Source organism: Carcharodon carcharias, chromosome 8, assembly GCF_017639515.1.
Source record: "Carcharodon carcharias isolate sCarCar2 chromosome 8, sCarCar2.pri, whole genome shotgun sequence".
In the NCBI taxonomy this organism is placed as follows: Eukaryota; Metazoa; Chordata; class Chondrichthyes; order Lamniformes; family Lamnidae; genus Carcharodon; species Carcharodon carcharias.
The window spans coordinates 96,296,678-96,309,773 of record NC_054474.1 but is presented as its reverse complement, the minus strand read 5'-3'; the positions used below and the strand labels follow the sequence as shown (position 1 = coordinate 96,309,773).

General features: G+C 44.3%; 1 protein-coding gene across 3 annotated transcripts; it reads left to right on the top strand.

The window, feature by feature from the left end:
• The first annotated feature begins 1,394 nt into the window (after nucleotides 1–1,394).
• LOC121281373 (E3 ubiquitin/ISG15 ligase TRIM25-like) lies at nucleotides 1,395–12,684 on the top strand. Of its 3 annotated transcripts, none has more exons than XM_041194313.1 (6): nucleotides 1,395–2,003; nucleotides 7,754–7,984; nucleotides 8,269–8,291; nucleotides 10,587–10,720; nucleotides 11,269–11,401; nucleotides 12,091–12,684. In XM_041194313.1, exons 1-6 carry the CDS (start codon nucleotides 1,647–1,649, stop codon nucleotides 12,146–12,148), a joined length of 936 nt encoding a protein of 311 aa, XP_041050247.1. In that variant the 5' UTR covers nucleotides 1,395–1,646; the 3' UTR covers nucleotides 12,149–12,684. The 3 variants fall into 3 exon arrangements, with proteins under 3 accessions (XP_041050247.1, XP_041050248.1, XP_041050249.1); XM_041194315.1 differs by lacking the exon at nucleotides 1,395–2,003 and adding an exon at nucleotides 7,395–7,507; XM_041194314.1 differs by lacking the exon at nucleotides 7,754–7,984.
• The last annotated feature ends 412 nt before the right edge of the window (nucleotides 12,685–13,096 follow it).

The following is a 13,096-nucleotide window of genomic DNA, read 5'->3' as shown; positions in this document are numbered from 1 at the left end:
ATGCCCCCTCATTCTGGATTCCATCACCAATGAAAATAGTTCCTCTGTATCTACTCTACTGAATTACTGGTTGCTATCCGATAATTTATCCCCAGTGACTGTTATTCAGGTCAGTCTAAGCACTGAATATTGGTAAACTATTTGAATGCCACTGCTGCCAGATGGCTTTGATCACTCAAAACCTGGGGCAGAATTTTTAAGTCAGTGGGCAGGTGCGATCAGTGGGCCCAGGATCAGCCAGGGAACAGACCACCGACCACAATCGGCACCTGACCGCAATCAGCCCCTGATTGCAATTTCACGCTGACTGGCCAATTAACGGCCAGCCAGCATGAAACACTCACTGAGAAGCTCAGTGCTGCCGGGGCGGGGGCAGAAGAGGGTGGGCGCTGATGTGAACACACGCACAGGCCAGTGCTGAGAGTAAGCTCCCTGAATGCAGAGAGCTGCCTCAAGGAGTTGCAGACCTGAAAATCCTCAAATAAAGTTTTGAAAAGGAAAAAAAAATGTCCAAGCATTCCAATCAGGCCCCTGAAAATATACATAACAAAAATTCTATCCACCGTTTTTATTTTATTTCATCATGGAAACCTCATGCCACCCTTGGAGGAGATTTCATGAAAAATGTAAAGGCCGCCTAGCCGAATCGCTTGTCCGCCAGCCATAAGGTTGGACTAGCAGTGGAAAATTAAAGACATTTGCACCATTAATGAATTCATTGGCCTCTTAATTGTCAGCAGGCGTGCTTCTGGCTTTTACGCGGGCCCGCCAACCGAAGTATCCCAGAAGCGCTGGATGATGTCAGGATGCTCACCCTACGTCATCTCACTCAATTTCATGACGGATCGGGTCGGGTGCACACCTGCCCGCCGAACTAAAAATTCTGCCCTTGGTCACAGTACTCAAGGTGGGTCTGTCCAGAATTGGGCACAATACTTGAGATGGGTCTGTCCAGAACTGGACATAGTACTCGATGTCTGTCCAGAACCCTGTACAGTTTGACCATGACTTTCTCTGACTCTATTCTCCGGTTTTGTCTTTGTTGCAGCTTTGCATTGGTTTTACATGTTTTGTGTTGAGTTTACTGAGACTTGTAACCTCTGCTGCTTTGCTTTTTCACATCTCTCTGCCTCTCTGGTGAAACTGCATTCCCCTCGGCAGGATTTGTAAAGATTATTTTTCCTCTTTAGATCAGTTTTAATTCACTTGTTAAACTATTTTGGGCCTGGTCTGGACTGATTAGTTTTGAGTCTGTGTTTTGGTGAGCCCAGTTTATTGTATTTTCGCTCTATATTATAAAATTGCGATCTTGTTTTTCTGATTTTGGTTCTGAACGTCTACTGCAGGTTTGAAAGGGTTAACTTTCAGCCAGAGTGAATCATGAAAGTGAAACTAACGTTGTCACTCACAGCAGCAAGTGTATAAGGATTTCATTTTCTGCCCTGGTAGCTCACTCTTTCCGATGCTGTAAAATAGAGCCTGGAGCTTTAGAGGCAGAATTATGTCTCCCTTGTACCAGGACCTTGAGGCATTACCCTGTGAGCACAGTTTCTGTTTGAAATGCATTGAGGGAGTTTGGACCCTGACAAAGACTCAGGAGGATTTGCCAGAATTTCAACACCAGCCCCAGTCTGGGGAGAAACTTTATGCTGTGTGATATAGTGGAAAAAAATAAGTGCTCACAGGCTCCTGCTGATTTTTCCCACATCATGTGTGATTACTGTATCGAGAATCCAACACCAGCTGCGAAGACATGTCTGAAATGTGAAGCTTCATTTTGTGATCTTCATTTGCAACCACATCTGCTCAAAAAGACCTTCAGTGGACACACCCTAATTGAACCTATGGCTGACCTTACAAGCTGGCAGTGTCTTGACCATAAGGAATTTCTACAGTTCTATTGTGAAAAAGATGCAGTATGTGTGTGTGGTTACTGCATAACTATGGGTAAACATAAATCCCACCTGCTGCTGAGCCTGGGTCAGATGCAAGGTGCAATTAAGGTGAGTGACTCAATTACTGCTATTAAATACAGTAAAACAGCATTTTCCTATTAATAACCAACATTAATTGGAACTGCTTACAGGCAATGCTGGGCTTGGCCTAAATAGCCAAGTGGTTATGGTACTGGGCTTGTAACCCCAAGATCAAGAATTCAAATCTCACAATGGCAAACTATGAAACAATGTAACTTCATCTGAAAACAGATGGAAACGTGTTTGTATTCGAAAGAGTTACAGGCAATGCTGATTTAGTCTGGGTTTATGGGAGCTTTTTTTGTCAGATTTGCTCCCTCCCCTTTCTCAGTCCCTCGGAGAACAGGGTGGGAAAAGTGTGACTGCTCCCCACCCACACTGGCACTCCATGGCATTGGGCTGTAGAGCAGAGCATGTTATAACTCTGTAATGCTGGGGATTCTGCCCCCTGAGCAGTAGTGGGAGGACCATCCCATCACTGGTGGGATGACTGAGGGACATCCATAGGTGAAACTCAGCAGCTGGGTGGAAAAACTGTTCATCACGACAAGAGGGGATTGCTGTTTGAGAAATACTAGTGTGACGGAGTCCGTCTCCTTCTCCCCTCAGCTGATTCCTGGAAATGGAGAAACTAAATTTGTGAGAAAATGCAGCACACAGTGTGTCACTGTAAAAGGAAGCCAGTGGGTATGTGGTTTCTCAGTTTATATAGGGCAGGGAGCAGGGAATATTTATGCTCAGTGCTCAGACACTAAGATTCCTGAAAAACTGCAAAGACATGATGGGTTGAATGGCCTCCTTCAGTACTGAAAGCATTAAGATTTTATGATTCACTTTCTATCCAGAAGTCACTCCTGGAACAGAACCATTTCCCTTTTACTTTCCAGTTTGAATTCCTTTTAAACATTTTCTAAACGCCTTTACAGGAAGAATTGGGGAAAGAAATCATAAAACTTCGGGAAGTCCAGCAGAATTGTTCCAGCAAACAACAAGGCTTGGAGAGAATTCGTTTAGATAATATCACCAACTTTTAACTTTAACACCTATGTGTTCTATTGTACTATTGTTGTTGACATCTTTTGATGATCTGCTTCTATCACTGCTTGTTTGTCGCTACAACCACACCAACCCCCTCCACCTCTCTGTCTCTCTATCTCTCCGCCCCCCACACACACACCTTAAACCAGCTTATATTTCAGCTCTTTCCTGGACTCGAACTCAAGTTCTGTCGAAGGGTCATGAGGACTCGAAACGTCAACTCTTTTCTTCTCCGCTGATGCTGCCAGACCTGCTGAGTTTTTCCAGGTAATTCTGTTTTTGTTTTGGAGAGAATAGAAGCTGAAATAAAGGTAGGAGAAAGCAGAATTGGATTCACTCTGAAACCTACAGCGAATTCAGGCAAAAGTCTAGGAAATTACACAGGAATATAGGAAAGGAGGAGGCCATTTAGCCCCTCAGCCTGTTCTGCCTGTCAATGAGATCACAGCTAATCTATGACTTAATTCCATATTCTTACTTTTGCACCTAACTCTTAAAAACCCTGATTAGCAGAAGTCTGTCAGTCTCAGATTTAAAATTCACAATTGAGCTAGCACCATCTACTGCTCACAAAAGAGAAAGTTCCAAACTTCTACCACACTGTATAGATGTGTTTCCTAACTTCACTCCTAAAAGGCCTGGCCCTAACCTTTAAACTATGGTCCTCATCCTAGATTCCCAGACCAGCGGAGCAATTTCTCTCTATCTACTCATTTCTTGAGAACTTCAATCTAATCACTTCTTAATCTCCTAAATTCTAGGAAATAAACTCCTAGTACGTAATATTACATGGGTTGGGGGGGGAAGTGTGGTCAGACTGTTGCACCCCCCCCCCCCCCACTGCCGAAGCAAAGTCAGTATGGAGCCAATCCACTCCAAATCAGCCTGCCCCACAGTCATAATGCTTTGCGGGCAGGCTAAATAGGGGCAGTGGGACTTCCAGCCCTCACTGGGGAATAAATCCTGCCCTTGGGAGCTACCATCTGACTGGCTGACAGCACCAAGAACACATTAGTGGGTGCTGCTGGGACTGCAATGGAGAAGCAGAGGACGGCCCATGGTTCCCCAGAAACAGATAAATCCAATGTCTTGGGCAGGAGGGTTTAGACAGGTTTTGGTGGGGGTGTGGTCAGGTGCGGGGGTGGTGATTTTAAGACAGCAGGCGGGTATGAAGTGGGCTTTCTGTCTTGGGGGCTGGCCTCCCTCCATTAGTCTGCAAAGCGTACCCCTCAAATGGAAATGCCCCCTTTCTTCCCGCCCATTGAAGAATTTCTTGAAAAAAAAAATCAGGCTGCCCACTCCTGCCCAAGCCAAATGTTTTATAGTGTGGGCAGTGTATTATCATGAGCAATTGGCTTGGTAACAAGCCTAAATTATTTAAGTATGGTGGGCGGACTGCCAATTTCAGCACCCGCCTGGATTATGGGGGTGAGCTCAGTGGGTGGGGAAGGTGGTGGGATAGACACTTGCCCCATATTAGATACCCGCCTGCTGAAAACATACTTGCAGGCCCTAGTTTGTGTAAACTCTCCTCATTCAGGTCATTCTAATAAATCTATGCTGCACTGTCACGAAAGTCAATATATCCTTCCTAAGGTGTTATGCCCAGAACTGCTCACAGTACTCCAGGTGCAGTCTAACCAGGTCTTTGTACATCTGTGAAATGACTTCTACATCTTTGCATTCCAATCTAGATATCAAGGTCAGCGTTTCAGTGGGCTTTTTGATTATTTTTTGTACCTGTCCATAATATATTAATGATCTACATGTATGGACCTTTTAAGTCACTTTGGACCTCCATTGGTTCTAGCTGTTCAACATTTAGAAAGTACCGGTTTCTATCCTTTTCAGTTCAACAGAAGATGATACAAAATTGGAATAGCCTACATGGCCCTTGGAGCCTGACCCACAATTTAAGCATTGCTAAGCTTCTGCCTCAACTTCATTTTTTCACCTGTTCCCCTTCTCCCTTGATTCCATGTAACAAAAATCTGTCCCTCTCAGCCTTAAATATGTTCAAAGATGGAGCATCCACAACCCTCTGGGCTAAAGAGTTCCAAAGATTCACAACCCTTCGAGTGAAGAAATTTCTCCTGATCACAGTTCTAAACAATTGGTCCCTTATCCTGAGACTTTGCCCATCATGTTCTAGATTCCCCAGCCAGGGAAACAACTGCTCAGTGTTTACCATGCCAAACCCCTTCAGAATCTTATATGTTTCAATGAGATCACCTCTCATTCTTCAAAACTCCAAAAAGTATGGGCCCAATTTATTCAGCTTCTCATCGTAAGGCAATCGTCTCATCCCAGGAATCAATCTAGTGATTTTTGTTTGGGATTGGCATATGTCACTTTCAAATTTAGTATGGAATTCAACTGTTTACGATCACTTTTTTCCACCGGATTTTTAATATGAGCTTGCTCATTAACCTTGCCTCATTTCACAATACTAGATCTAAAATAACTTAATTCTTCATTAATGTCATCACATTCTGTTCCAGGAAACTATCACAAAAACATTCTAAAACTCAACTTCTAGACCTCCTTTGCCAATTTTAGTCCAGTCTATATGAAGATTAAAGTCCTCAACAATTATTATTTTGCCTTATTATTGCTTAATGTTCTGTCCAACTGTACAACTACAGTTAGGGGGCCTAATAACTAGCCCCACCAGTTTTTTCTGACCCTCACTATTCCTAATCTCTACCCATATTTTTGAAACAAGATCCTTTCTCGTGACTATCCTTATGTCATTCTTTAATTTCAGGGTGACTCCTCCTCCTTTTCCAGGCTGTCTGTCTTTTCAAAAGTGGACGATCCCACACTTGCCTATACCGAAAACTATTTTGTCCATTCACTTAATCCATCAATACCTCTGTGTATTTTACGTTGCCAGCTACACTGTTTACAATGCTGCCTATCTTTGTCATCGGCAAACTTGGACATATGTAGCTCTCCGTGCCCTTATCCCATCTGTTAATAAATACAATGACTATATGAGGACCCAAAAATCAATGACCAGCAGGATTTTCGTTCCAGGGTACCAATCCTGTCATCGTGACGAAATGCAGGTTAAGAGTCCACAAATGCCCGTGGCAAGACACAGAGGCAGATTGTGGAGGAGATGGCCAATTAAGTGGCAGCCTCCAGTGACCCGTCCAATTAAGGGTGTGCTTCCAAGATAGGGGAGCCAGTAAGGAGGCTGACCAGCAGTGAAAAATCAGCAGCCACACCGTCAGAGTTGCTGAAACATGTAAGGAGGTGTGAGGGTGCCTCCATTCCTAGTTTCAGCCACAAAAGGGGTAAATAAGAGGGCCGGAAGTGTTACAGCAGACAGATGTGAAGGGGAAAGCTCCCACAGTAAGGGACACTGCCACAGTTGTGCGCAATTTTTGGAGAGGTGCCTTCCATGTTGATGGAACCTCCCAATGTGTACCCACCCTGCCAATGGGAGTTAATCACTGTTTCAACAACAGCCTCCTGACACAATGGGTACCCTGTGAGCCAGCTGGAAAATCCAGTCAGCACTGGGACACTGTCCTTAAGCATGGAAGGGTTTAATTAGACATAAACCACAGCCAAGTGGATAATCATTCCTGACATCACCCCACCTCCTGCATAATCCCTTGGTGGCAAGAACATGTCATGGAGCCTACCCGATGGGATTTCCCTCCTATTTTGAGGCCTCCCAACCTCCACAGGTCATTGAAAATTCAGCTCCACTGGTCAGATTCCAGAAATGTGTGGGGTACACATCAGGGCAGGATCAACAGACTGGGTCTCTTTTCTCTTGGGAAAAAAATGAAAGCTGAAGGGTGACCGAATATAAGGGGATAAGTTTGGGAGCTGGCATACTGTGTTGGAGAATGGAGACACGCCTTCTTACTGACCGCTCTACACACGCACGCCTGATGCATTCCATCATGGCTCGCAAAATGCACTGTGAACGCTACCTCTGTGTGAAAAGACAAAAGTACTGGGCAAAGTCACGAATGGGTCAGGTTTCCACAAGCCCCCACGAAAATCTGAACTAAGTAATTTCCTGACAATGGATGTCTGGCTAACTAGTCTTTAAATCCCTGTTTTCAGTTTCTGACATTTCTTAAATAGAAAGTAACATGTGCAGTTTTCCAATCTAAGGAACGATTCCTGAATTGAAAGAACAAAGGAAGATTCGCCCCCCATATCCTTTTAATGGGTGGCAGTGATGCCATACCTACATGTTCAGTGAATCTGTTCCAGAGATCTAGGATTCTGGTGTCTAACCTAACTGTGTTTATGGATTTTATGCACAGATCCTCTACTGCTACCATCATATCTCTAGCACCTCACCCAATGATCCCTCCATCATTTTGACACTTCAAACGACATCCCTCTCAGCCTGCCTTTCTCTAAATCACCTTCCTCTTGGGGCCAATCTTCAGAACTAAAATGCGTCAAATTACATGTCATCTGGCCACTGTACTCTCCAGAATTTTGATCGCCTTCACAAGGTATGAATATGAAAACTAGAGCCATCACTCCAGCTGTGAATGCATCAGGTGGCAGTGCAATACACAGTCTAAATACAGTGCTATTTTAAACGTAAAGCAACACTGGTTAAACTCTGTTTTGTCTCCCAATACACATCCACCCCCCAGCACATGATGGAGTAGGGATCACATCCCAGGAAAGTGCTGTGTGCTCAGGGTAATAGCTGTGTGGAAGGGCAGTTTGTAACGAGTTGTTTTGGGTTCCAGACACAAATCAATGAGCTGACAGGAAAGTTATCGAAGAGCTTCTCTGAATGGAGGAGAAAGCTGGGAGAAGATGAAGAATTCACACCCAAACTGATCGATGAGGAGGGGTTCCAAGTTCTCTCTCAGATTAGAAGCTGTTCTGAATTATTAAACAAGAGGATGGAACAGATTACATTAATAGATGATGAAACCCAGAGCCTGGTAAAGAAGGACCCTCTCTCCTTTATTCAGGTATATCTTCAATATAAACAGGGTCACAGCTGGGGAACTGGGTTTCTGAAGATTATTGATAGGGCCCAACATTAGCTGCCGCATCAGCCCTGCCCTTAAGAGCGTTGGCGCTGTTCCAGGATGGAGTGCTGTGAAATGTGAGATTATTCCTCATTCCTGTGATTGGTGCCACCTACTGTTACCTACTGAACTCTTTCCTCTCAGTCCCAAATTCACTGTTTGATTCCATTGAGAGTTAGTCGGCTTGTTCATTGACTGATTTGATCTCCTCTCTTTATTCACAGAACTCGATGCAGCTCCTTTCCAGGTAAGTTCCTCTCGGTCATAAAGTACCCGCTGCTAATTGAGAACATTCACCGGTATCTGGGAGAAGAGTGAAAGTAGAATCATGGCTTGGAAACCTTCCCAGATAAGGTGCTTTCAAACAGTGGAAATATTTAGCGATGTTTAACTGTGATTTGAGGGGTTATTGGCTCAGACAGCCTGTGGGAAATGGGAGATTCTACATGTGCTACCTACGCCATTCCTTGGCCACTGATTCCAATCTCGTTCTTGGTTTGAAGCTGAACCAAACTGTTTGCAACCTCAGCATCTTATTTGACCCTGAGCCAAGCTCCTGACTTCATGCTCTCTCCATCACCAAAATCGCCTCCTTCCATTTTTGTAATATTGCCCATCAATGTCCCGGCCTCAACATATCTGTTACTGAAAGCCTCGTCCATTCTTTTGCTATCTCCAGACTCAATGATTGCAATTCTCTCCTGGCTGGCCTCCCATCTTCCTCTCTACATTAACTTCAGCTGATTTAAAATGCAGTTGCCCATATTCTAGCCATTTGAAATTCTCATCCTTGTTTTCCATTCCCACCATGGCCTTTGCTATTTCTACCTCTGTAACATCACAAACTCTCAGCCCCTCAGAGATCTCTGTGCTCCTCCAATTCTGGCCTTTTGTGCATTCTCTTTCTTCTCCAAGCATTGGCAACCGTGCTTTCAACTACCTTTGCCTTAAACTCTGGAATTCCCTCCCTAAACTTCTTCACCAGCCTCTGATCCCCTCAATATTCCTTAAATCCTACTTCTCTGACATAAAATTTGGATATTAGGGTAGATCAAAAGTTATCTGATAATGCTCCTTGGGTCATTTCACTGTGTTCAAGGTGCTATTTGAATGCAGGTTGCTCTTGTTGTTGTTGTTGTTGTTATTGTTGAGGATGGACATGGGCTGTTCTATGTACAGTATCTCAGGAACTTGTTAGACAGAAAGTGAGCGAGAGAGAAAAAGCTGCAAAGCTCTGACAGCAGCTTCCTAAAGGCTCCATGTGAGTCTGTGACAGCTTTCTCCCATTGGTTAAGTAAGTGCTGTGTGATTGGCTTGTTCTATCAACCAGCCCACTGAGAAAAGGAGGAGAGGGGTAAGTCCCAGTGTCACAGTGACAGTAAAATGCATTGTAATTGGCTTATTCTATCCACATACAGATACGAGTTGAGATTTCCAAGAATGTCCATGTCACAAGACACTCGAAGCTGAATTTTTCCAGTCCCACAAAAACGAGTTTAGAGGCAGGACTGGGAGCAAAATTAGAGAATCTGATGCCGGGAGAGCTTCCCAATGCAATTCCCATCCTTGAGTGATCTTGCCTAGGCAGTGTCTGACTGCTTTGAGCCACTCACTCATCTGGGGTGAAATTGGTGGAGCCACTGAAATTTTTCTGAAGCACACAGGCACTCCTGCTGAGGTTAAAGCCCAGCTCTTGCCTAAAGGCAGGTTCTGGCAGCAGGCTTGGAGTCTATCAAGGGTTCTGCTAAATCCTACCCTCTCCCAGAGCCACAGGTATCAGAGGGTCATAACTGCTGAATCAGGCCATCCTGTTCGTACCTCCTCCACAATGATGGTCTGGCAGTTACGGTGACACTTATTGCTGACACTTCCTTCAAAAGTGTCAACAGAAAGCACATCCATCTCAAGATGCTCTTGCATTCTCCTACCTACATCAGTAGCACCCAGCTCTCCCTGTGGGGTTGCTGATTAAACATCATTGTGGGGCCTCCTGGTTCCCTGGTCTGCCCATCGTCCTTAATGAAGAGCCTCCTGGATGATCACAATGTCGCCCTCCATGACCACTTCTGGGTACCCCGGAATTAAGATCAATGTCAGAGACCTGATAATCTTGGCAAAATCCAGCTCTATGTGAGGGAATCCCACTGGCCACAGGTCCCTGGGAGGCTGTTCCTTCTTCTCACTTCACATGATTGTAATGTGTGTGTTCCTGCAGAGAGGGGGAGCACAATCTGGAGACCCTCAGGATAATCATTATTAATAATGGAAAGATGAGGCTCCAGTACAGAGAAACTGGATTGAACAGAGATTTGAAAATCACAAACTGAGCTGAAGTGGCAGCAAAGTAGGATCTCACCGTACTTATGGAGATAAGTGTGAATGCAGTGAGACTGTAAATCCTGGGATTGTGCCATTTTCAGGACGGGTTATAGCAGGGTGCTAGTCTGAGCATTAGAAGGTTGTTACACTGGTCACTCATTCCCCTTTAGGTTTCTGACCTGAAATGTTCCCACTGATAAAAACATTCTCTCTTTCATTACAGAGTGACTGAGACTGAGACAGTCACAGGCCCAGATGTTCCAGTCCTCGCCCTGAACCTGTCCAATATTTCTCAACTTATCCAGAAGAGGCTGAATGGATGGGAAAAGTGCCACTCAGACATATTGGAAATCATCAGTAAGAACATGAGTTTTTCTCCAATATAAAGGGACTGCGAGCAGGTCGGGTTAGTTGTGTTAAGACTGCTGGGAATATCCCTGAACTTTAATATCAGCTCCCTGTGTATGTGGATCAGGAGCCTGAGATTAATCCTCAATCCCCAGTGACACCTGCTTTAAACATTCCACACTGTAATGGGCCAGAGCTTCACCCAGCATGGATCAGTTAGGGTCAGGGTTACACACTGTCAATCAGTGTCTCTTAAAAGGACATCATCCGTCACAGGAGTGTCAGTGTCATTAAAAAGCAAAGTATAAAAACAAAATTTGTATATTGCCTTTCACAACCTTAGGTCAATGCAAAGATCTTTACAGCCAATGAAGTTCTATTTTGGAAGTGTAGTCACTATTGTAATGGAGAATATACAAGGATGGAATATATAACCCACCATTGAACTATTGTAATATAGAATATATAAGAATAGAATGTATAACCCACCATTGAGTAACATGAAGGCCAAACCTCGCTGCATCACAATTCCCAATCATGGTGTGCTTTGTTTACAGTGCCAGCTTACACCGAATACAGAGGCCCAAGGAAAGTAACTCTCTTCCCCACCCAGCTCCTCTGGGGCAGCCCCTATCCCACAGAACATCCTCCAGCTGTCGACAGGGATCAGGAAAGTAGGAGTATCCCAAGGTTTGTTTATAATCTTAAAGGACCATCACACTGATTTTAATTTCTATTTAACCCTCTTGTTTTCTGTTTCTATTTAACTCTGATTCTATAATGTTTCTTCATTCAATGTGAGGGATTTGAGATTCAAGTTCCTGTACCTGTTTCCTCTTCACAACTCTGAATGGGACCTAGGGCTGGAGTGGGTGTTGGTGAATTCAGAATGAACAGGCAGGAACAGTTTAATGTACAGAGGGAGTATCAGATTCATTGTAATTCACAACTGGATCTTCACCACTATGTGTAAACCAATGGAGACTTTAATCAAGCTATATCCAGGATGGGACAGTAACAGGAGAGGTAGAACCAGGGACACAATCCTGTGAGCTGTGTATCCCATCATGCTAAGATTGTGGAGCTGTGTCCATTGTGTCTGAGGGAACGTGTGTGCAGTGCCAGTGTCCAGTGACTAAACTGATTGCTACTGTGTGTCTCACTGCAGTGTTTGCACTGGTGTACAGCACTGTGACCAGAGACTGCTATTTAACAGGGATTCTGATTGAAGGCCATTTATTTAACATGGGAAAAATACAGTCTAACAGGTAATATGGGCTGACAGTCTCTGGGAAATACTGACACTCCTATCCTTCAACTGTCAATCATTGATCTGAGCGGAATAACCCTGTCTAACCAATCTCTTCTCTCCTCTCTAGGGAAAAGGTCATTGAGCCTGGATCCAAAGACAGCAAACTGCAACTTGGTTCTGTCTGATGATCTGAGATCAGTAACATGGACCCAACAGGAACAGCTCTACCCACCTCATCCAGAGAGGTTTAAACATCATCCCCAAATCCTCTGCTCCCACAGCTTCTCCTCAGGATCTCATTCCTGGGATGTGGAGACTAATGGGGATTACTGGCGAATAGGGATTGTGTGTGGGAATGTGGAGAGGGAAGGACTAAATTCACATCTTGGCAATAACAGTAACTCATGGTCTTTATGCTTTTATGGTGGTAGTTTTCTCAGAGCTTCTCACAATAACCAGCCCATTTTCATCTGACAGTTTCCACCAAAGAGCAGGATCCGAGTTTTGTTGGATTATAAGGCTGGGACTATGTCCTTTCACTTTCTCACTGACACATTTGCACACATTCCAAGCCATATTCACTGAACCTGTGTTTCCAGCATTTTGTTGTTGGGAAAAATCCCTAAAACTGATCAATTAATCCTCAAATCCTACACAGGGTCACGTAACTTCTGGTTTCAGAGATCTCTCTTTTTGGTCAATCTGGTGGTGTCACTTTCAGGTTAGGGTATGGCAGGTGTCAGTTTCTGGACCCTTGGGTGACAATTTTAGGGTCTGCCTCTCTGATATGTAATTCCTGGCTCTGTCCCCTCTGATAATGTCAGGAGCTCAATGCCTTGGTGCTTTTAAGATTGTGTGTAAGGATGTCACAACGCTAAAACCAGTTGCTTTAGATGGATTTGCTACAATTCATGGTGGTACAATTGTGTCCATTTCAATTGCATAATCTTGCTGTCTTAGAAACTAGGAGCAGGAGTAGGCTATTCGGCCCTTCGAGCCTGTTCCGCCATTCATTATGATCACGGCTGATCATCCAACTCAATAGCCTGCCCCCACTTTCTCTTAATTGAGGAACTCTGCTGCTTGTTTCCAAACTCACCCCAAGTAACGTTCACCTCTGGGCTCAGGCCTAA